This window comes from Zosterops lateralis (assembly GCF_965231275.1).
Source record: "Zosterops lateralis genome assembly, chromosome: 13".
Taxonomy (NCBI): domain Eukaryota; kingdom Metazoa; phylum Chordata; class Aves; order Passeriformes; family Zosteropidae; genus Zosterops; species Zosterops lateralis.
The window spans coordinates 295,260-318,636 of record NC_139773.1 but is presented as its reverse complement, the minus strand read 5'-3'; the positions used below and the strand labels follow the sequence as shown (position 1 = coordinate 318,636).

The following is a 23,377-nucleotide window of genomic DNA, read 5'->3' as shown; positions in this document are numbered from 1 at the left end:
TCAGATGCTATTTCATAAATAGTATTGTACTAAGAAAAACACCATAGCACATATCAGCTTCAACAACTATTTTGACAGCAAACCTTCCTTGCTGTATTTAAGGGTGAGAATGAAAGGCTGTATGTCATTAAACAGCCTCTTCCCATTTTTGAATGAACATGCCACATCAGACTGTCTTCTGTATTAGCACCAGAGCATTAGGCATATTTAAAGGAAACACGCATATACTGCGTTCCAAACACACGAAGAAACGAAGTTATGTGTACCTCCCGTAGTGGCTTGGTGTCTTCACAAGCAGGTTTCCTATTTTAACACCACGAAGTTCCCTAGAGCCCAAAACGTGCTAGACGTTTCAGTGAAAGAAAAAGAGTTTGGTCTGTAGTCATTCACGAGCCTAATCCCTGTAAAATACAGCTTCCTATCCACTGATGCGCCTTGCATTTTCCATACATTTTTCCCACTCCTTCAGCTGCTGCTGCGATGCCGGGCAGGGATAGGGTTGGGAATGGGAGACGACACGGGACTAGAAGAGTTTTAATTTGACCATAGGCCAAGGTATGATTTGGAAAACTGTACTTGATTGGGTCAGAAAAGTGCTGAAGCCCGGGAGCATGAGAGCACAGGACGGTCCGTGCGGAGCGAGGCAGCGCCATCCCACGTCAGCACGGCCGATTTCCTGGGGCAGGCCCGCGCCAGGGTCCGGGGCCCGGGAGCGGCAGCGGAGCCGCGCTCTGGGGCCGCGCTCGGCCGGGGCGGGGCAGGCGCGGTCCCGGCGTTGCCCAGGCCGGCGGGGCGGCCCGCACTACAAGTCCCGAGAGGCGGCGGGCGTGGGCTGAGCCAGCCTCGCTCCCTACGCGGGGTTGCGTCCGCGGCGGGCTCGGCGATGCCGGCGGCGGGCTCGGAGGGGGAGGAGGGTCCGGCCGGGGAGCAGCCCGGCCCCGGCACCCCCAAGCTCTGCGGGTACCTGCAGAAGCTGTCGGGCAAGGGGCCCTTGCGCGGCTTCCGCAGCCGCTGGTTCGTGTTCGACCCCCGCCGCTGCTACCTCTATTACTTCAAGGGGCCGCAGGAGCCGGTGCCCCTCGGGCACTTGGACATCGCCTCCGCCTGCTTCAGCTACCACCAGCCCGAGGCCGGCGCGGCCGCCGCGGGGGACGAGCCCGCCGCCTTCGAGGTGCACAGCCCCGGCGGCGCCGTCACCGTTCTCAAGGTAGGCCCGGGGCAGGCGGGACCCGTTCCCGCTCCTGTCCGGGGCCCATCGCCGGTGCGTCCGTGCCCTTCGCCCGCGGTACTGGCCCGGCCCCGGGGCTCCTCCGCCGCGTCCGTGCGGGCTTGTGTGGGAAGGAAGGGGCTGCTTCGCAAACGCCGCGGAGATCGGCAGTACCGGGCTGGCCCCAGCTGTTTGTTAGTTGCGTCTCTCTCCTTTACGTTTTCGTGTTTACAGTGCTCCTCTGAAGGGAAGGAAATGCTTCTGAGCACGGGTTGGGTGGGTTCTTTGGAATCGTCTGGACAGAAAAAAGATTTCCGAAGAAATCTGGGTTGGGGTTTTGGAAGTTTGGAGAGAGTTGTCGTGTTTCAGTTTTGGGGTGTTTTTTTTGAAAAGATAATGCGTGGCAGGATTCTGCGTCTGGGCTGCTTTGGGAGGAAGGAAGAGGAGGAGGGAGAATTGTTTCCTCATAGTAGCAGAGGCTGCTTATCGCATTGTCGGTTTAAGGACTCAGATTTTCGCAGGACGAGAGGTATTATTTAACATATCTTTCCTCTATTGTCGTGCCTAGGGGAAGAAACCCAAACAATCAGGGAACAATCATATTGACTTAGTTAAGAAGAAATAAATTATTCCGAGTATCCATTATTTTTGAGTTCTGTTAAGGCAGATTTGTGTCCTTCAAGGAACATTCTTCTGTATAGAATGTAACTTTTCACGTGAACCATGTACTTTCCGAGCAACTTTCTTAGTATTAGAGCATAATCCGTTAAGTATTAAACAGCAGAACTTCCTATCGAATACTGGAAATTACCTCTTACACACTTAACGGGGGAGATTTGGAGAGTCTTAATACCTGCTGGGACTGTGGAGCATGATTGTATCAAGCTCTTCAGCATTCAGTTTTGATGGGTATAAATGTCAAAAAACAGACTTGTTAACGTGCTTTACTAGAGAATAAAAAAAATATATTTACCTAGAAAACTAATACAATAATAATTTTAATGACATTTGCTTAGGTAAAGGCAGTGTAATCAGTTGCATGCAATCACATATAAAAACTACCTTTGTATAGCTGTAAAAGATTTTACTGCTTTCAATGAATCTGCCCTTATAGGCCAAGTGTTATGGACTTCAAAACTGCAGACTTGGTTTAAACTTTGGTTTCAATAATTAGAGGATGTTTTGTTTGTTTTAATTAGCATCTAGTGATTTGTGATTTTACATGGAAATCTTTGGAAAAATTTTGTGTTGAGGGTGCTTTTTGAATAGGAGGGCTTTTATTGAGAAACACAGAATTTGTGATTAGGATTGTAGTGTGGAATGCTATTTGCCACTTGTGTAATAAATTGTCAGACAGTACTTTGGCTGCAGCCTTGGGTGTCTTCTGGAGTTGTGAAGACACAAATCATATTCAACACTGATACACAAATGTAAGACATGGGAGGTTTCTTTTTCATATTTTTATTGGTATCTATTGGTCTGTGATGTTACTACTCTGCCTGTATTTTATGTGTTCATTTTTTTTCCGGTGATCTCTAGGAAAGAACCTGCATAGATTGGAACTTTCTACATGTTTCCTTTATGGAGATTGAGAAAAGGTACCAGTTAAGAAAGTCAGATTAATTTCTGCAATTAGCAGAAAAAGATAATTTTGTGTTGTGATGCCCTAAAGCAGCCAAGTGATTGTCCACAGAAATGCTGTTATGTTGTAGGTGTTTATATAGTAAGGAAGGAGTTAATGAAATTCTTACGGGATATTGAAGGACCAACTGGTGTTTTGTGGCCATGCTATTCACCAAGGAATAAGATTTTTGCAGCTGAAATTAATTTTCTTCTGTCCAACATGATAGTTCTTTAAGGCTTTTGAAAGCATCCTTCAGCTAACTTAGGTATATGAAGAATTGCAAATTAATTCAAGATGGTAAATTAAAAAAACCCAAACAACCCAACCACTCCCCCTCTGATCCAGCCCCTGTTAAAAACAAATATGATTTAGTCTATCAAGAAAACATTACACACAGAGCATGTATTCCTCAGCCTGTAACTCACATGCTTTGTTTTCCTCATTTTTCTACTAGTTCAAAATTTCCACATCTTGTGATCTCGCCTTTCCCATTCAGTGTTACAGACTGAGAAGAGCAATAAAAAATTAACTACTGGAATTCTGGATTGAAATCATGATGGTATTGAGGAATGCACTATTCTTATAATGCCTCAATTTCTTTTTAGTGTAATGATTCCATCATCTGGATTGCTCAGCCTTTCATCAGGTAATGGTAGCTGAGAACTCTATTATGTACTCTAGCTTTGTTTCTCAGATAAGAATTTTGGAAAAAATATACTGCAGCCTTTACAGCAAATAAAGCAAAATGTTCATATTTTAGAGCTGTAGATAATCAACCTGCCACTTGTGTGATTGTGGTTTTTCTGTACATTTCCAACAGGTACAATAGAGCAGAAGAAGCTAAGTGTATGTAAAAATATTTTCCATTTAAATATACATAAAAGATACCATCCCTTTAGGTAAAGGAGCACAGAAAATTGTGTACTGTATGAATTATGGATAAATTATGTTTGAGAATATTTTCATGGAAAGGCATGCAAATATTGATCCTGCAAATACATGCTGTAACTCAGAATGCTGCTATTACAGTCAAATGAACATTTGGCTGTATTTGCACTGCAAGCCCTTGCATTAAGGGGGGAAATAATTAACATTATGTATCTATATAAATGAATGAAGGAGTCATTTCTCATTTATTTTTAAAGTAGTATCTCGTAGTGCTACATTTTGCCTGCTTCAGAAACAAAGGAGCTCTGGCCAGTGATGTTGGACTGTGTACCTGGTCACTTATGTGTAGGTAACTTCTCTGTGAACAGTGGTGAATTGGGAGGAGAACAGAAATTGCACAGAGTTGCAAAAGAAAAAAAAAAAATCTGGCCTATTGGCCAAGTGTAAGTATTCCCGACACTGCGGATTTCAGGGCCCTGATGCTTGAAAATATTGGACACCAAACTTGCTGAACTGAGAGTGGCTTAGGAGTGGGTGCTGTAATTTATCAGTTATCTCAAAGGACACAGCAGTGATCAGTGATGTTCAACTTGAACAGTTTTGCCACAGGGCCTAACACAGCATAGGAGAGGGCTCAGCGCTGAGGGTGGTTTGTTGTCTGAGCTGATGCTTTTTGCTTTAAACTTTGCTGGGTAGTGGTTGCAGTGCTTTAATTAAAAGTTGGGCTGCCCTCCAGAAGAAGCCATCTGGCTCCAGATTTGGTGTTTGAGCATAGAGGAGTAGTAAATCTTAAGAAATGCAAACTTTCTGGTGATGTTCCCTTTTTACAAAGTAGCTTGAGGGAGAGTTTGTCTGTGTTCAGAAATGTAGCAAGAATTTTCATGAGATTTCTCAAAATGTGAGGTCTGCTTGTTGCATTTCTTTGGACTCTTCCTTTAAAGAGTTTAAAGTTGGCATACGTGTTCCACCAGTGGGTCCAGATATAGGATGGCAGTGCATGGATGTTTTCCCCAAGTCATTCTCTGTTTGTGTCATGTCTGCATCAGAAGGTGACAGTTCTATGTCATTATTAGTGGGAGAATATATGGGAATATTTATAATTAAATTATAGTAATTTTCCATTGTTTGGGTTGAAAACTACATGGTGCTGTATAGCTCTTCACTTAAAAGCGTCTTTTACTCCTACTGTGGCTGTAAATTCACAGCAGTACACTTACAGTAATTCTTTATTCCTCACTAGTTCGGGTGGCATTCATGGTAGCCTTTCTTCTCTCAGAAATGCATCCATTAAAATCTGACTGCATGGCACTGCAGTAAGAAAGCATCTTAGCAATACTTAAGTAGCCATAACGGTTTTTTTGCGAGATTGATTGCTGCTCTTCCTAATTAAATGTTTTGGCTCTCTTGGTGGGCAGTAGCCAAATACTTGGAAAAGTAATGAGAAATGGGCAAGCATGGAAGTGTTCCTTTCTTTGATAGATTAAGTGAATTTTAAAAAATGTTTCCAAGTTTGTGCTCTTTATGATTAGGGGAAGAGGAAGACTTAAATTGTCTATGTGTGGTTCTTGGTTTTATTTTGGTTTGGTTTTTTAAAACAATTTATTTCAAACAACAGCTTCAACAATTAATTTTGTTTAAACAAAACTAAAAGGGAGAGGATGACTCCAGAAGAGGAGGGCTGTATGTGGGAGGAGAGGAAGGCAAGGTAACAGGCAGGGAGGCACTGAGTAATTCCTGGGGAAATTACTTAAGGCAGGGGCTTGAGAACCTTGTGCTGCTTTGCCTTGCCACTTTGTGCTGAAGGATGAGCACTGCTGTCTGGCCCTGTGTGTAACAACAGCATTGCCTGGGAGCTGAAGGCATCTGTGCAGACCAGTAGAGAACACGTACAGCTGGGAATTGAAAAGCAGCAAGGAGCAACTCCAATAAAATTGGTTCACTGTTCTTTGAAGGTGACTGGCGAGATGGTAACGGGACAAACTGTGAGAGAGGTTCATTAAGTTCAAGAAGTCATGGAGAGAAGTTAATTATAGGTATAACTTAGATTGACTGCAGGTGGATTGTCTCATTAGCTGTGTTGTGGTAGCAAAGAGAGCCACGTGAGTACTGCATCCTGTGTTAGTGGAAGTTCTTTGAATTCTTGGTGGTTTTCTGCTGGAGCACAGTAAAATATTGCTTTACATGGCCTGTGTGCAAGTGTCTCTAAAGGAAGTATAAGCTCTTAAATTTCCCAGAAGCGAAGACTTGCCACTGGCTAAAGCTCCAAAGGAAATACTTTAGTGCTTGGATAGAAGGGGAGATGTTTACTTCTGGCAAGCAGTGACTGTAGTCTGTAGACTTAAAAACCTGCTCCTGTGGTGGTCATTCCCAAACTGCCGGAGGTGGTTGTGGGGATTGGCATTTCCCAGAGTCCAGTTCTTTGACCTTCTAAACTATTCTTTACCCTATGTATTTTTTTCATGAGGGAAATGGTTTTCTCTGGTTTCCTGTGAGTAAGCAAGAAAGAATATACGAAGCTGATTTCCATTTCAGATTAGAATTATCTTGATTACATATCTTTCTTACCAACTGACTCTGCAGTGTCCTCATGTATCACTTGTTAGTTTCACTGCTTGATTTATGAATGTTTATTTGATTTATATATCTTGTATCATACCATGTGCATAATGTACTGAAAGGAGCTGGAGCAGCAGCTCCAGGAATAACTGAGGTTTTCTGCTTAATCTCCTTGAGTGATACTTTGGAGCAATTTGCTCTAGGGTGTCATGGATGTTAAAGCTCGCAGGGGTACAAAGAGCCAAAACGTAAAATAAAAACCCATCTCTCTCATTGCTAAACTGAGATTCTAAATTGCTGAGCCAGAGGGAGCACTCTGGGGAAGCATCAGTTTTTGTTTGCTGTGCTGTTTGTGCTTTGTCTTGTCATTAGCTGCTGTTGGGGCCAAAATATAATGGCCAATATATCTTCAGTTTTACTAGACCAGAAGTGTGCTCTTGTGAAAAATGAAGACAATTCTGTGCCATTACTGTGCTTTATGCAGCACTTACTGTATGTTTTTTTAAGGAAATATGTGTTGTTGATTTCCATTCTTTTGCAGCTTTGCTTGCGCAGGTGCCCTCTTAAGTTGTGATGAACAGAACAGAAAACTGTTTGAAATTGGGTTGTCTTTAAAGAATAAACATACTCATCTTTTCCACTGACAATGCAATCATGCACTTCAGGAGAAGGTAGGAGAAAGGCTGGCTAAAAGATAAGCACTCCATATGCTAACAGCCCAAAGAAGTTAGAGGAGTGTCTTCTCATCAGTGTTAACTTTTTGTTACTGAACAGTCCGTGTTACCAGGTCAGGTGCTTGTCCTGAGGATGTATGTTGAAATAACAATAACTCATCCATGGGAGCACCTGCAGTGTCAGATACCTTCACTTGTCTCCTCTTGGTGTTTATATATTGTCATTTAACTTGCTTTGAATTGACTAAGAGTTCTGATTCAAGGTGTGTTTGAATTCTTCCTGACTTACTGCCATTCCCATTTTTGAGTATGGTCTTGTAGGTTAGGCATTAATGTTGAATTTTGGGGTTTTTTTTCTTGTTTTAAATACTATTTTTCTATAGAAGCTAGTTAGCTCAAGGGATCATCAGGAACAGTATGAAGATTTAGTCATTAAAGTATGAGGCATTGCAATGCATTATTCATTTATTGGCTTCTGCTGGCAAGAAAGCGAGTTAAAAGAAAATGGGAATCTTCCTGAACGCGTGTGCAATTTTTCCCATAATATAGATTTGTAGTTATATGTTCAAACAGTGCTTTTTGTGTAAAATATAAAATGCTGCTGCATTTTCTAAAGTTTGAGTGTAAAACTGAGGAAAAGGAATGCGTGAGACTACTTCCAATGAAAAATTCTGGCATGAGGATCATGGATGTACATGTGAGCACAAGGTGCACCTTGTGCATTGTGGTTATTTCTTTTAAATCACACTGATTTTGAGTGATGATACCTTGGTTATCTGCTGATTATCTGTGTTGAGTTTATTATTGCACTTGGAGTTGCTGTGTTCATGTACCAAGGGTGTGCAGAGATCTCACCAGTGCTCTGCTCCGTGTCCTGCAGGCTGCGACTCGGCAGGACATGACCTACTGGCTTCAGGAGCTGCAGCAGAAGAGGTGGGAATACTGCAACAACCTCGACGCAGCAAAACGGGACAGCCGGACATCCCCCACACCCAGTGACTTTTCCAAAGGTCTTGTTGCCAAAGACAACCCTGGTATGTTGGAAACTTGAGTGAGAACAGAAGGCATGGCTCTCTTCAGTGTCAGTTCGTCAATATAAGGTGTTGCACTGGGGTAGAGAACAGTCTTAAGAGAGCTTTTGCACATCTGTTTATCAAGTAACTCTAGGTAAACTATGTATATGCTGCAATTATTTAACATAAATGTAATTTTATATGTGATTTCATATCCTTTACAAAATCTGTTGATTTCTTGAAAAACAGATTTTTAGAAGTTGTCTTTTAATGGTTGCAATATCTTAAAGTTAGTATAGGAAATATCCTGAGATGTAAATTCTAGTTTTTAATGGGAACAGGTATAGTTTGTGTTCTGAATGACCATACTTTGTTCCTGAAAAGATATGGTGTGGTGGATCTATCTGACTGATAAGAATGCCTTTCAAAACTGGAAGACAGTCTGCACAAATATTACATACGTGAAATTCAGTCTCTGAAATACCTTTAGGCAAGGAAAATGTAACTCTGCAGTAGTGTCAGAGTTATAAAAGTGTCTGTGCATTATAGAGTTATGCTGCGTTTTTTACTACATTACACAGGCACTTGTGAATTGTTTTATTCCTCAGTCCCTACAGAAAAGGATTTTTTGCTGATTTCTGTTGTCCATAAATAAGACTGAGTAAAATTCAGTTCTGTGCAAAGTTAGGCGTTAGTAAGGCTCTCCTGGGTTTAAGCAGAGTCTTGAGGTCAGACTGGTCATCAACAGATGTCACATTCAGTTGATGTCGCTTTGCTCCTGCTGTAAACCCAGCAGTATCAAGCTGTTGTTTGTCACACCTTGTCTTCTGCTGAAGTTCAGGTCCCGTTGCAGTGTTGTCCTCTAACCCAATTGGCTGCTCTCCTTTGAGAGGATGTGCTGCTTGTGGCTGCTTGCTCAACACAGTTGGACTTACATGTGTTTCCTGGGGGGTTCAGCTGCAGCTTTCAGCCACTGCAGGCAGCCCCTGCTGAAAGCAGAGCCCTACTCTTCCCTTGAGGTGGAACAGGGCTAACCCTGCCAAGTGCTAGTGCAGAGTCTGCAGGCAGCAGCAATCAGCCTCTTCTGAAGATCAGTTTTTTGGCCAGTGTAGTTTCCAGAAGTGGTTTACTGTAGGGACAAGTGAGTGGCAGGATTAGCCCAAGAGAATTACTGGGAATGCCAAGTGGGATGGTTTGAAGCCCTTTTTTTAGCAGCAGCCAGTCTGGGTAGCAGCTTGTCAAGCCATATGCTCCAGAGCACATGTATTGGTGGCAAAAATCTAAGTGTTGCAAAAGGGAACAGGCTTTGGCCTTCAGCCTCTTGTTCTCTGCTGCACAGGCTCCCTTTTTCTGTTGTGTTTAACTGACCATGTGCTGAGTAGGTTGAGTTCAAATGTTAGCCAGAAAGGAGACTTTTTTTTTTCATTTCTGCTAGATTGATGAGTGGAATATGTTCAATGTGCAATCAGGTGATTGCACAGCTGGTGGACTGGAGGGAACAAGGCACAGTGACTAAGTACAGGAAAGCAAGAGTAAAGCAGCAGACAGGCCTGCTGCCTTGGCAGCAGAGTGTTGGATCACATCTACTCTAATATGTAACTTGGCCACAGAATGTGTTCTTGCTTGTGCTGCTTCCCTTGGAGCTTGGTACAATGTGAAATGAACCTCTGTCACTGCAGCATGTGCAGATGCTGTTTTCTTATGTTTTGCATCACATCCAGTCATTTCATCACTGATCTGGTACTTTTCTTTAAGTCATTGGGGGCTTTCTGGATGAGCCAGCTGAACTTCTTAATGTGATTTTTTTAAAAAGTAAATTAAATTACTATTGTTGTTATATCCAGCACAAGGAATGTCAACATAATATGCATGGACTGAGTAGGCCCATCCCTTTCAGGGGCAGCCTGCGGTTAAATTGCGTTATGTAGAATTTGGAGCTGCATCTAGAGTATCTCATTTCCTAAGACAAATCACAGTGATGACTTTTACCATCAACTGAAGTATTTGCGTAGGGATTCCTTTTGGGGAAAATGCAAATAGCTAGAATGATTGATGCTTTTTCCTTCTCTTTAATCAAGTACTTGAAGAGTTTTTTTCTAGAGTTACGGGATTCTGTAAGGCTCTTGTTTCATGTTGATGACAAAGATATGTGCCTTGTAGCTTTTTTTTCTCTTCTTTTTTTTTGAAGAAGTGAATGTGCGTGCAGTGATGTGCTTTATACCAGACCACAGAAATTGGTTTATTTTGCTAGTGCTTTAGTACAGATGCTATCACTAATGTTTTAAATGGGGAAGTAGTGTCTCTTCAGTCCACACTTTGAACTGCTTACTGCAGTCTTGCCTGTCTGTCATCCCCTGCCGTCTCCCTTCCCAGTTCAGAAATCTGCACTAACTGGGGCACACGTGGAGCTAGATACTGCTTTGTGGATCAGCCTTGAAAGGTTTTTAAGAACATTCAATGCACTGAAAAATACTTCAAAGTATTTTTTTGAGTGGGACATGGGAAAGTTAATATTAACAAAAATTACACTGTAGGATTTGTAATGGAGGTGCCTTACTATCATGGAAGTCAAGTAAATTAATTCTTCGTAGGATGTAGGATTATTATTTTTTTCTTGAAATTGATTGAATGTTAATGTAGTTTCTATATTTTCAGTTCTTAATTTGCATTAATAAGACATGCAATGCCATGCATTTGTAAGATTGTTGTGCTTTGAAATAAGTACCAAAACCAGATTTCTATTTTTCACTTGGAGATTGCATGAGCAACCACACTCATTTGTTGTGCTGTGTGTGGTGTGCAGTCCATGCCTCTAACCAAGCTCCTGGCTGGTGTGGGCAGGGGATTATTCCAGTGAGCAACCTCAGTGTGCCGCATTCAGACAATTGGCATGTCTGTGAGGTGAAATGCATTTGTTGGGAATTCAGCTTTTGAGCAGTTCCTTCACCTGGGCCATCCTCTAAAAGGACTTTGCAGAATCAGACAGAAGATTAAACAAGCTGTAAGTGTAAAAGCAGAACATTAGTATTCCACCCCGGCTTTGAGTATCCAAAAGTGTTTGGTCTGTGTGTTGTGGGTTGGTTTGGTTTTTTTCTTTTGTGATGTTTGGGTTTTCCAGGGCGGGGCGGGGGGAGGGGGGGGGTGGGTTGGTTAGGTTTGGTTTTGTTTTTAATTATTGTTTTGTAGTTAAAACCTACTTATTATTTTTCCTGTTCATTAGACAGTAAATATGATCCCATGTTTGGTTTTACCTAAGCTATTTTAGCTGAACTGTGCTCAGTCCGAACAGCCACAGTACAAAAGAACTTGGAATTCCCTTTGGCTGATAACGCCCTGAAGCATCTGTTCATAAAAATCAAGGCAGTGTAACTTGTACCTCTGTTTGAAACGTGACATGATACATTTCTGTGTCAGATACTGTTTTTCAAGCATTTGAGGGTTTTCTAGTGTCAGTGATCTTTAATATTTCATATTCTTTATTACAGAATGTTCTTTCTACTTCTAATTTTTGATACTTGATAAAAGCAACTCTCTGGTGAGTAACTGGAGGATACGATTTGCCTAAAGATGGTCTTGCTGATGGTACCATGCAATTATTAGAGCAAAGGCTGAAAGACTCGCCAGTGATAAGAGGACATCGTAATTTCCTAGGGTTTTATTTAAGTCAGAGCCCACCAATATGTTACTTTCTAATATAAATGTTGAATCAAATCTGAGAGTGTTGTCAAAAAATCTTTAATCCACTTTAGTACTTTGTGAATTATATCAACAAGGATCTGAAAATTGCATTTGGGTTTGTTTAACTTGCCTTTTCAGAGGGTTTGTAGAAGGCTGTAAACTCCTTTATGCTTCTCTCTAATGGTTTTGCTATTCATAGTATGTTCTGTATTCTGGATTTTTTACTCCCTCTCCCTGCTGAAGGGAGAAGGCAGCTCTCTGGACTAATGGAAACACTGAGGTAGCACAGCCACTGCACGTTGTGCAGTCTGTATTTTACCAAGGTGGTGTGTTGGAGCCCTGGCTGAGTGGCTGGTTGGTCAGCCTGGCTCCTCTGGCTGTTGTGAGCTGTGGCTCAGGGCTGGTCTGGTTCCTGTGGAGTTGTTTGCAGCCTGTAGGGTTTGCTGGGGTGTGCAGGACTGTGCTGCAGCTCTGCATGGCCTGGCCATGGGGCCCCCACTTCTTCCAGCACAGCAGAGTTGGCTGGGATGGGCTGAGGAGGCGCTGCATTCAGGAATCCTCACTGGTGCAGGAGATGTCCAATATCCTGCAGAGCTGTGCCAGCATTCTTGGCTCTGGCAGTGCCCAGCCTGGACTGGCACAAGACTGCCTCAGATCTGTAAAGCTCACTGACTTGTGGCAGTAGTGTCACGCTTTTAGGATACTTTTAGAATGAATAACTTACAGGATGAAGCACACCCTGAAAGCTGGGTCAGCATTTTTGTGACACTGTTCTGGATTTAGTTCTGATTGGCTAATTTGTAAATCACTCATTAAATAATGCTTTGTGAGGATCACACAGGTCCTGTCTTATCAAAAGTATGTGGCTGAGATCTCTCTCAGAAGTTTTCTATTTTTAAGGTTCATTTGAACTGAACTTTTTATAAAGTTATGTTGTAATTTAAAGTAAAACCTGAACAATGTCAATAGCAGACTTAGCAGTATATTAATTTACTTAGCCACTATTTTTTTACTTGTTGAAGTTTATGCTTGCTTTTTTTCTCTCTCTTTTTTTTTCCCCTTTTTTTTTTTTTTCTTTTAATATAGATTTGAGTATCCTAAGTCAAAATGCTTCAGCAGAGAGAGCTAGAAATATTCTAGCTGTTGAGACTGCTCCTACAGACCAGGTGGGAGAACAAGCAGCTTCCCAGCCTGCACCAGTCCAAGCAAGTGCCATCAATTTCTCACTTAAACAATGGAGTACTGAGATCAAGTAAGTTGGGAACCTGGAAGAAAGAGTTACCATGAGATTGGTAGTTGCTGGCCAAGACAATTTCCTACATTGATGTGTGGTTGGTGGAGCTTAGAACGATGGGAGGTGGTGGGGTGGATTTGTTTGTAGTATTGTATCTCTTCAAATGAACTGTTTCTTTATTTACTGTTTGAAGTTCTAAGGGAACATTATTGTGTAGCATCACTGATATCTGAAAGGGTGACTTAAGTCTTGTACAGCTCTTCAGTGATGGCTTTGCTCTCTGAACCCCCCCAGCAGTTGTTGAGGCTGAGTTGTATTCTTAGCCACTGCTGCTTTTTCATGGAGCTGCCAATTCCCAGCATTGTAGTAGTCATAGTACTCAATGCATCGGAACTATTTTTAGTGATGAAAATCAAACCAATATAAATCCTTACTTTTTGTTTTCTTTTTAAAAGAAATGAAAGCACAGGGCACAGATTTGAAGTGGATGTAGTTTGAATTCCTGAGAGAAAATGTGGCAGACACCTTCTGAACAATATCAAAACCCCTCACTCATAATGAATTTACTCTTTAGTATTAATTACTTTAAGGAAAGCAGTCCCATCGGTTTTCAGCTCTCCTGTTGGGTTTCTTTCCAAAGAATTTTGTGCTTTGCTTTGCCCACATAGATGGATTTTCCACTTCTGCTTAAAGCATGTCACAGTGCTAGTACAGAGTAGTTCACAAAGTAGAACTGTAGCTTCGGTTAACCAGACCACGTCCCTCTTGAGCTGGGAGGAAAATGTTCATTTTCATCACAGTGCCAAGGTAAACAGATCTCTTTTAAATCTGTCTGGTTTAACACAGAGATCTGAGAGCATACCAGATGATGTTGGGTTTGACTCTTTTTTCTGGCTGTGGTTTTGGTTTCTTTCCTAGGGTCGTGGTTGATTGTTTTCCTCCCTTCCATAGCAGTTCTGTGCCATTTGGGACTGCGTATTGTGGTGGCCAACAGCTGACCTGAAGGCCTCATGGTTATAATTAATCCAGATTTTATAACTGAAACATAACTAGTTCTATAAGTACCTTAGATCACTCGAGCAGTGTTGGCGAGCAGGCCCAGGCCGCTGGGGTGTGAGCAGCTATTGGCTGGTTGGCCGGGGGGCAGCTGGGTCAGCCAAGGGGGATTGAGCACACAGACCTCTGATCTGCATGAGGGGGAGAGGATTCAGTGTCAGGGCCCTGTTACACATGAAATTTGGGGTGTTATGTTGCATTCCTGTCTCTGACATCCAATAGCGTGCCCTATCCACTGTCTTCATGGATTCGTGATTAGTTACAGCCCCAGTGTTACAGGATGGGTCAAAGTGTGTCTAAAACTACGGGGAATTTCCTCTCTTGCTGCAAGCACATTTTTGTTTTATATTTATTAATTTTAATTAAGGTGTGTAGATGTCTCAGTCAAAGCCTTGTCCTTCCTCCTGAACACATTTACAGTGTGTCTGACAGAGAATATATTGCTGTAATAGCTGTATTTGCATTCTAGGTAGCAGTTGAGCTGTAAGGGGGGGGGAAGAAAAATATATCTTGGAGTTAAGCAGTGTATATATTTACAGTAATTAAAGTTGAAGTATGCTTGTCTACTTTTAAAAACATACTTTCAACTAATATTTGATATATATACACATTTAGGCTGGATTTTTTTTTTCCATTTTCATACTCTCCGCTACTTATTTATGCAAAATATAAATCTGGAAACATACTGAATTATAGTAACCTCCAGTTATATAACCGTAAAATAATACTTGAACCTCAAACATTTAAAAATAGAGACTCATTAGGCCATATGATTGGCTCTTGCGTAGGTTGTCAGATTGTACTTAGGAAAATAAATACTGTTTTCAAATTTATCTATTTAATCTTTAATCTTATTTTAATGTAATAGAAAGCAATTAAGGGGTGCTGCTTGAGTGCCCTGAACAAACCTGTGCGAAAGATTTACAAAACTCAGCATCAGCTATGATTTTTCATGGGCCTAACAGCGGTTCTTTAAAAAAGCTTTTCTAGAAGTCACTTGATTTATTCTTTATGGTTTTTTCAAGCTTTAGAAGATGGTGTTCAAGCTTTTAAACTTTGAGGCTGAGAGACTGCAGAACAGGCAGTTTGGAGTTGCCTGGTAAGAGATCAGCCACCATTTGGAGGAGAGATGTAGAGATGCCAGGGGACACTTCTTGAGACAGTCAGGAAGTGACTCACAGGTATTGAGTGCCCAATCCATCATCAGGAAATATATCCATCATCACCCAGTTTGATCTACTTAATTTGTGTGGAACCTCTAATCAAAGAAATTAGGCTTCTTGCCCCCAACAGGAGTTGTGATTCTTTCTGGAAGAAAATTAAATCTGTAGCATAAATGAGTCTTTGCCAAGCTTGTAAATTGATTGCTGAAATAGTTTAATAATAACCATTACAATTATTTTTAAACTGTAAATATCATGAGATTGTAGAAGTTGTGCTATTTTGTGCTTAAGTTTTGAAGAGAGAATGGTGATGACTGAGTGAAAGCATCTTTGTGAGCTTGCACAGACTCTGTGGAAAATGCTGAGATACTAAATATATTTCCAGTTTTACACTTAAAATATTAAACTGGTTCATATGAGTTGATTTGGAATGTCTTTGTGTAGTTGAACAAAGTTGAACAATACTGAGCTATGTTAATACTTTTGGGCATAAGAGTGGACATCCGTGATGGTTGTGGGGGAGCTGGGTGAGGTAATCTCATCCTGCTGGGAAATGTGTTGTTTTCCTGTAGAATTATCTGGCTGGAATTCAGAGGATGCCCCTAAAGTGTTCTTGCAGATAGTTGGCCCTGTTCCACCGTAGAAGAGAAAAGCTGCAAAGGAGTCTTGTCATCAGCATTTCAGCTGCAGCAGGTCTCTTGGATGATCCCAAGTTTTCCATTAATCCCCAATATGGAACTATAACATACTTGTGTTTTGACTGCATGCTGTTCAGTTTAATGCTTGACAGTTACCCTAAAATTCTAAACTACAACTGATCAATAAAGAGATGCTGCTTGTAAATCCGAAGTTTGTTTTGTACTTGCCCACTGCAAAAACAGGGCTAAAACAGGGGGATGCAAAAGACCATGGCATTAAAGCAAAATAGTTCTTCTGTTCTTAGAATGTTGCACTGTTGGTTGCAAATGCTATTTGGTAGCGTATGCCTTATTTTCTTTGAGCTTTTATTTTGTATTGGTTTTGTCTGTGTTTTTAGCTTATTTTTAGTTTGCACTGTTTGAACTGTGAGAAGCCCCTTATAAAAAGAATGCAGAATGGAGAAATATTTGTCACTTTTTCCTGCTGTCTTTTTCACAGAAATTCCATGTCCTCCTTAAGAAAAGGAAGTAACGAAAATCGCAAGAGTGTATTTTATACCACTGAGGAGTGGGAACTCCTGGATCCAACCCCAAAAGACTTGGAGGATTCAATGGCTCTGGAAGAAAAAAGGAAACATCTGGCAGAAGGAAATAAAGGTAGAGATTGAGGAAGGAAGGAGATCATGTGCCTTACCTTGTTTAGCATAGAGTGCTGTGTTATGTCTGTCTCTAGGAAATGAGTGGAAGCATATCTTTTTCTTCACAAACTACATCCACAGTTCTGTAACTATTTTTAAAAAAGATCAATTCCTTATGATGTGTTTGGCGTCCCCTGCCGTTCAAATGCAAGAGAATAAAGACAAAGCCTTGTTATCCACTGTTTCTGGTTTCCTGAGCTTGCTAACTGGTTCGTTTGTGAGTTGCAAAGTAACAAGGCGAAGGGAAATGCTGATGTTCGTAATTACTCACTTGAGTGTCACTCACTGAAGCAGAATTACCTTTAGACTCTGTGTATGTACCCATTACATTGGCTTGCTTCTGAAATGGGGCAGAAGCAGGGATGGACATGAAGCAGTAGCTCATCTGTATATTTTAACTAGTTCTCTGATTTGACTGGTGTCTGGAATAACCTTGTCAAGATATTTTTACGTCTCTTTAAGAGCACTTTAGGTGATGTCCAAGTGATTTAATGTGTTAGAAAACATCTGTACGTGGAGGTGAGACCTTACATTGAATCCTCTTACAAGAGCAGTAGGCTGTGATATCAGAGATGGTTTTGCTCTGATTATTTGAAGCAAAGTTTACTTTGCCATAGTTAAGGATACTTTTTATTTTCCGTATTGAATTGTTAAATTCTCTTCATGCTTTAAATGAAAGTGTTAATTTATGAGCCAAGTCTTTTACCTGGAAGGGGAGAAGGTTTTGAGGTTTTTTGTTCCCCCCAAAGAAAGCAATTTGGAAAATGAGGCATGTTTAATGCTATTGTATTGGGTGGTTTGGAAGCTGCTCAAAGTCTAATGTTAATGAATATATTTTTTAAAGAAATCTGAATGCTTTGAAATGCCTTTTTGCTAAGTGAACTGAACTAGAAGAAATTGTTTTATGCAGGACTGACTAGTTCAGCTTTTCCATTTGATTTTGGCCGCATTCCACACAAAGCAAGGCGCCCGTTAAAAGATATGATTGGATCAAGCAAAAACCGCAACAGCAGCGACTCTTCCCCAACAGAGTGGTGTTCTGGCAATGGGAATAGACTGGTCTCTGAACTGCAGCTGAAGTATCAAAGCCAGCAGGAAGAGTTGGAGAAGCTAAAGAAAGATCTTTTGAGCCAAAAGGTAATTAAACCTTCAGGCAAACTGCACAAAAACAAATGGGTCTGGCAGGTGATTATGAGTTTAACCTTTCTGGCCATCTCATTGCATTAAGAGCTGATTGGTTGTTATAAAAGGATGGTTCTAAACAAACCTTTGTGTACAAAAAGTCTTGAAACAAGAAAGACCATCTTTTACATCTGTTGAAGATAAGATCCCTGAATAAAACTTCCATTTGCACACTGTTCATTGAGTTGGTTTATCTGTCTTCTTTATTCTTTGAAGTTAACTTGATCGGTATCTGCCAGGATCCTGGCTGATAGCCATAGCTTCTTTTTCTATATGTACATAAAATATCTGAGGAACTTCTCCTTTCAGATTCTCTTTGTCTTATGATTCTTTCAGTGCTAGTGCTAGTGGGTGGGAAATAGACCTGGCTTCTTTCTCTCCTCAGGAGGGGTTTTGTGAGATAGGCCTAACCATAATGTGTATATATAGACTGCAGTCACAGGGTGGTCATGCTTATGTACCCTCATAACTCCAATTTATTCAATAGCTAGGTTTTATCTGAAAGAACTTCTACTCATTTTAAAAAGAACAATGTTTTAGATCTTATTGGAGTTGCTACTTCTGCTATTTGTATTTTCCTTTGTGTGAGGCAATCAAAGGGAAACCAAAGAAGAAGTCTGAGCCTTGTATTTGTACTCATTTTAGGTGTTACCTCTCTTAGGAGTATATTTGAGCTTCTAAGCCTGCTTCTGTGAGAAATCTCATTTGTCTAGTGCAACAGTGCATCCACAGCTGCTTCTGTTTTAATAAGAAGCAAAAGAAAAACAGTGTCTTAGGTAGTCATTTCTAAGGTGGCAAGATTTTCTAAACAGCCTTTCAAAGACTTCATTTTTGGCAAAGCAGCATTGGTTTTTTACCTCTTTTTATTATCTCTGCATCCGTTAGAGAAGAGAGCTCTTTGCTTTTTCCATTCTGTAACATTTTCTTGTTAACTTTTTGAGCTTAAGCCTCTTTCTGTTCATCCTACAACATGGCTGCTTGTAAGCAGGGCTTTTTTCAGCTTCCAAGTAACCGCTGGGCCTCAGCTGTCCACTCCATTCCTTATCCTGTTGTAGCCATTTCAGGCACAATTCTTAGCTCAGTGAAGGACACTGAAGCCATTTGTGTAGGCCAGTCATTGTAAGGTGTTAGCCTGCTAGAAATCATGTCATAAAGTGTTCCCTTTTTTCTTTAAAACACCAGCATGAGGTCTCAATCCATTCCAAAAACTTTATTTTGCTTGATGTAAGATTTCTAAGCTATAAAATTTAGAAACTTAAAATTTCATTGTGGTTTTTTTGCTGTTGTTTTTTTAATTCTCAGGAACTTGTTCGACTTCTGCAGCAAACAGTCCGATCTTCCCAATATGATAAATACTTTGCAAGCCGCCTTTGTGAGGGGGTTCCCAAAGATATGTTAGAGCTGTTGCACCAAAAAGATGACCAGATTTTAGGCCTCAACAATCAGCTTGAAAAGTTAAATCTGGAAAAAGATAGTCTCCAGCAGGAAGTCAAAAATCTGAAGTGTAAAGTTGGAGAACTCAATGAACGGCTGGGAATGTTGATGGAAACTATTCAAGCTAAAGATGAAGTCATCATGAAACTCTCTCGTCAACTCAGCGAATGTGAGGGCAGCACATCCTCTCAAAGTGGAACAATAAATTCCCCCACGGCCACCTGTACTAATAAGGAACTGCAGGAACTGGATAGACTAAAAGTAAGAGCACTGTCTGTGTCTTGATGCATAGAGGAATCTCTTGTCCCTGTAAAAGTACTTTTTAGTCTGCTGTACTGTTTGAGATCACTACAGCAGTTCCCCACTACACTCATCAACAGAGGCTTTCTCAGCTTGAAACCTCCACTTTGAGCTGATATGTGACAATCTAACCAGAACTAACTTGCTTTGGGCCATCTCTAGTACAGGGTCCTATACTTTGAGTAAATTAATCATTGTCGTGGAGCAGATGGGATGTGAAAAATAATTTAAGGAACAGGAGTGATTAAGGGTAAGAGGAAAATACAAGCATGGAGGAAAATAAACAGAAAGCTTGCTTTGTTTTTTTGATTTTAAATATCAAAAGTGAGGCAACAAAGAGCATGTGGAAAAGCAAAGGGAAGCGCTGAGGAGACAAAAAAAAGAGGGAGGAGTATAAGAACCTGTTTTACTAAAGCTGCTACAGCTTCTTCTAATGCTTTATTTTTATTGTCTAACATATGTCTCTGAATGTGTCACAAGTTCTTAATGGAGTTACTGAAGTTATCCACTTTGCTCTAAGTAGGCTTTCTTGCCTTTGGGTAAATGTTGTATTTCAAATTGATTAACATCCCAAAGAATTTGGAATGTAAGTAAGTCACTTATAATATGCATAAACATACATAATTTTCTTTCTTATATGAGAGCCTAGTAAGTTTTGAAAAATAAAGTTGAAACTGGAAGTCAGTGGTCTTGGCAGAAAGCAGACAAAGCTTGTAGATGCTGGGGAGTGTGAGGGTCCTGTGGCTGCTGGGAGGACACCAGTCTCATCCCACAGGCTCAGCTCTCAGAGGCAGTGTCTGTAGCCAGGATCAGAGTGGATTAGGCAGGGAAGCTCATTGCTAAGGATTTGTCTTTCTGTGTGGAGGCAGGTGGGAAACTTGTACTTTTAATGAGGGCTGTGAGGATAGTGAAAACCCAGGGGCATTCATCCCTCCTTTTTGTGTTCCTGTGGCCTCTGGGGTGGGCTCAGCCTGCACATGCCTGTTCTCCCTGCCTGTCTGACAGCAGCAGGCTGCTTTCTGCAGGCAGTGGAGCACTGGGAGGGATGCAGGTAGGTACAGCACCACCCTGTGCTCATATTTGGCATGTGTGTTTCATTTACATGAAGTCCAAAAACAATATTTGATTTGAGCCTGATATTTTTAAGTCCTATTAGTAGCTGCTGTTTCTATGCTCTAAGGTGGTCTTCGTCTGACATGCTTAATCCACTTCGTTTTTTGGGTTTTTTTTATCAACAGGACAATCTTCAGGGTTATAAGACCCAGAATAAATTTTTAAATAAGGAGATTTTGGAACTTTCTGCTCTACGAAGAAATGCAGAAGCAAGAGAGAGAGAATGGCAGGCAAAGGTCAGCATGTTCTCACTTGGCAATGTCTAAAGCAGTTTTCCATACTATAGTTGTAAATCTACCCAGGAAATGGAACAATTTAAATGTATTAAATATGATAGCTTTAAAAAATGCCCTCAGTCCTTACAGAGCAATCTTTCTGAATGGATTCTTGAAAGAAGTAATTGCTTTTAAAATTGTGTGACCTGGTGGAACATTTTGATAACTTACGAACAAAGGCATGTACATGTCTGAAAATATTGTTTCCTGAGAATTAAGGCTGTAATGACTATTTTTAAGGGTTAGTGATAGGATGTATAAGGATTTAATAAGTCATTGAGTAGAGCTTTCTCCTGAGCACAAAGAATGATTATGGTATGATGAATGTAATTTCTGTCTGAGTGAATTTGAGTGTAGAGATGTTGCAGGTAAATAGTAAAGATTTCCAGTGTTTGCGGTTTGGGAAAATGCACTTATCTGTAACTAAGGTTAGATACCTGTTGCTGTGGTTTGGTAGGCTTTGCTTTTGGTTTTTTGGAAGCCATGTACTCAGCGGCCAGGCTTAAATAATGTATTTTTGGCACAGAGATTTGTTTACGATTCTTACGTGCTATTACCTAGCTCATATGCCACTTAAGTTGTTCTTGTTCCAACATGCACAGACTAAAGCTGCTACACTGCAAAAATTTTGTTCTTTTAAGGTATTTCATACAATACAGTGATAATTAAGGTTTGCTCAGATTTTCCATATGCAAAAATACATGTGATGGAAAACATCTGCTCTACTATGCTGCCTTATGTTTCCTGGTGTTCAAAAATGGGAAAGTTAAACTGGCTGTTAACATAAACTGTACAAATGTACAAACCAATAGAAGAGCATTGAGTCAGACTTTAAAAGGAGCAGTACAAAGTAAGTGTCTGAACATTTATATATTGTTTTCTGCAGTATACCAGCTTAGAAGCCAAACTCTGCCAGATTGAAAGCAAATACTTGATCTTGCTTCAAGAAATGAAAACTCCTGTTTGTTCTGAGGATCAAAGTCCTGCTCGTGAGGTCATCACACAGTTACTGGAAGATGCCTTGAAAGCAGAACCTAATGAACAACCAGAACAAGCATTTTTCAAACCCCACCTGGTCAGGTAGTTTGGTCCTATTAAATTAAATGTCTTGGCCAGTGGGCTCTGTTATAACAGTGGAAAACAGACAGTGAGAATATATTCGCAGGTTTGGATTATTTATTGTATTTTCCTTTGTTAATGAGGGAATAGTCATGGAATCTGTTTAGCTGTATAAATACATTGTGTTGGGGAATACATCTGGTGCAGGTTGAGATGCAGATTGAGCTCTGGGTGTTCTCATCTCATAAACTGCCCATTCTTTACATGGCAAAGGGCAGGTGGCACCAGCCAGGTGAGGGACACTGGGAGGCACATCAAGGGCTCAGGGGGAAGAGCGAGGAGCTAGGCTTTGGAAGGTGTGGACTTGAGGGGATAAAAGCCCTGAGATTCCTTTGGTGAGGGCTCTTTGTGGAACCTGCTGTTTCTGTGTTTCTGTGCCTTGAATAAAGTGTTTTATGGAGATTGAGACTCTGCCAAGGGAAGCCTGGGGTGGAAGCTGTGAGGAAACCTGGCCTGGCTGTGAGTGTGGGGTGTGCAGGAGTTGAGCAGGGACCGTCAGGGGACTTTGACCCTGGCAGTGACAGTCTCTATTGGTTATGTGGCTGCCAGGGAGACTCTGGAGTGGTCACACTGGGAAGTTTCACTGACACATTTATTCATTCATTGTGATACAATATCAAACTTAGAGACGGAGGTATTGCCCTACAGTTTCTGAAGGTGAGCTGCTGAAGAGATGGGTACATTCCAACTTGTCCATGTTGTTAAATAAATTGCTTAATTTGTGTAGTAATAGGAACATGGACACCAAGTCTTTTGTATTTGGAATTGTATAAGTAATTGTTAAATAAAGAATATACTTCAGAAAAATGTTTAATAAGAAGAACTTGAGAGCTATGGAGAGTGGCTTTGAAGTAACTTTATGATGGAAACTTAAGAGCTTCAGGGCTACTGAATATATTTTTTAAACCTTTTTTCTTCCTCTCCTTTTCAGTGAATATGATATATATGGTTTTCAGACTGTCCCAGAAGATGATGAGGAGGAGAAACTAGTGGCAAAATCACGAGCTTTGGATTTAAGATCACTTTCACTCAGTGAAAATCGAGAGATATCCACAGGAGTGAAATGGGAAAACTATCTTGCAAGCACAATGAATAGAGAGATGATGCGCTGTGTGGAACTGAAGAACCTAATTCGGTCTGGAATTCCGCATGAACACCGTTCCAAGATGTGGAAGTGGTGTGTCAGTCTCCATGTTAAAAAGTTCAAGGACAGCACTGTTCCTGGCTACTTCCAAACCTTGCTTCAAAAAGCTCTGGAAAAACCAAATCCCGCATCTAAACAGATTGAGTTGGATCTCTTGAGGACTTTGCCAAACAACAAGCATTACTCCTCGCCAACATCTGAAGGGATCCAGAAGTTGCGAAATGTGCTGCTAGCATTTTCCTGGAGAAATCCTGATATAGGATATTGCCAAGGGCTCAACAGGTCAGATATAGCTAATCTTGGGTAATAACCATGCAGTAAACGCTTAGCAAGCCTTTCAAATCATATGTATAGCAACATGGCTTCAGAGAACAGTTTGTC

The 23,377-nt window shown here is 41.0% G+C and overlaps 1 protein-coding gene across 3 annotated transcripts in view; it reads left to right on the top strand.

Annotated features, from left to right (window-relative positions):
* Nucleotides 1-883: 883 nt before the first annotated feature.
* TBC1D2B (TBC1 domain family member 2B) overlaps nt 884-23,377 on the top strand; it is a gene marked incomplete at its 5' end in the record, with an annotated part of 31,251 nt that continues 8,757 nt past the window's right edge. For 2 of the 3 annotated variants that reach the window (XM_083871159.1, XM_083871158.1), the window contains 9 exons: nt 884-1,207; nt 7,830-7,983; nt 12,727-12,892; nt 16,231-16,388; nt 17,340-17,566; nt 18,914-19,306; nt 20,584-20,694; nt 21,620-21,813; nt 22,784-23,278. In XM_083871159.1, the coding sequence (XP_083727285.1) occupies nt 884-1,207; nt 7,830-7,983; nt 12,727-12,892; nt 16,231-16,388; nt 17,340-17,566; nt 18,914-19,306; nt 20,584-20,694; nt 21,620-21,813; nt 22,784-23,278 (2,222 nt within the window). Of the gene's footprint in view, nt 1,208-6,512; nt 6,947-7,829; nt 7,984-12,726; nt 12,893-16,230; nt 16,389-17,339; nt 17,567-18,913; nt 19,307-20,583; nt 20,695-21,619; nt 21,814-22,783; nt 23,279-23,377 lie in introns of those variants that run through there. The other variant, XM_083871160.1, reaches the window with a different exon arrangement.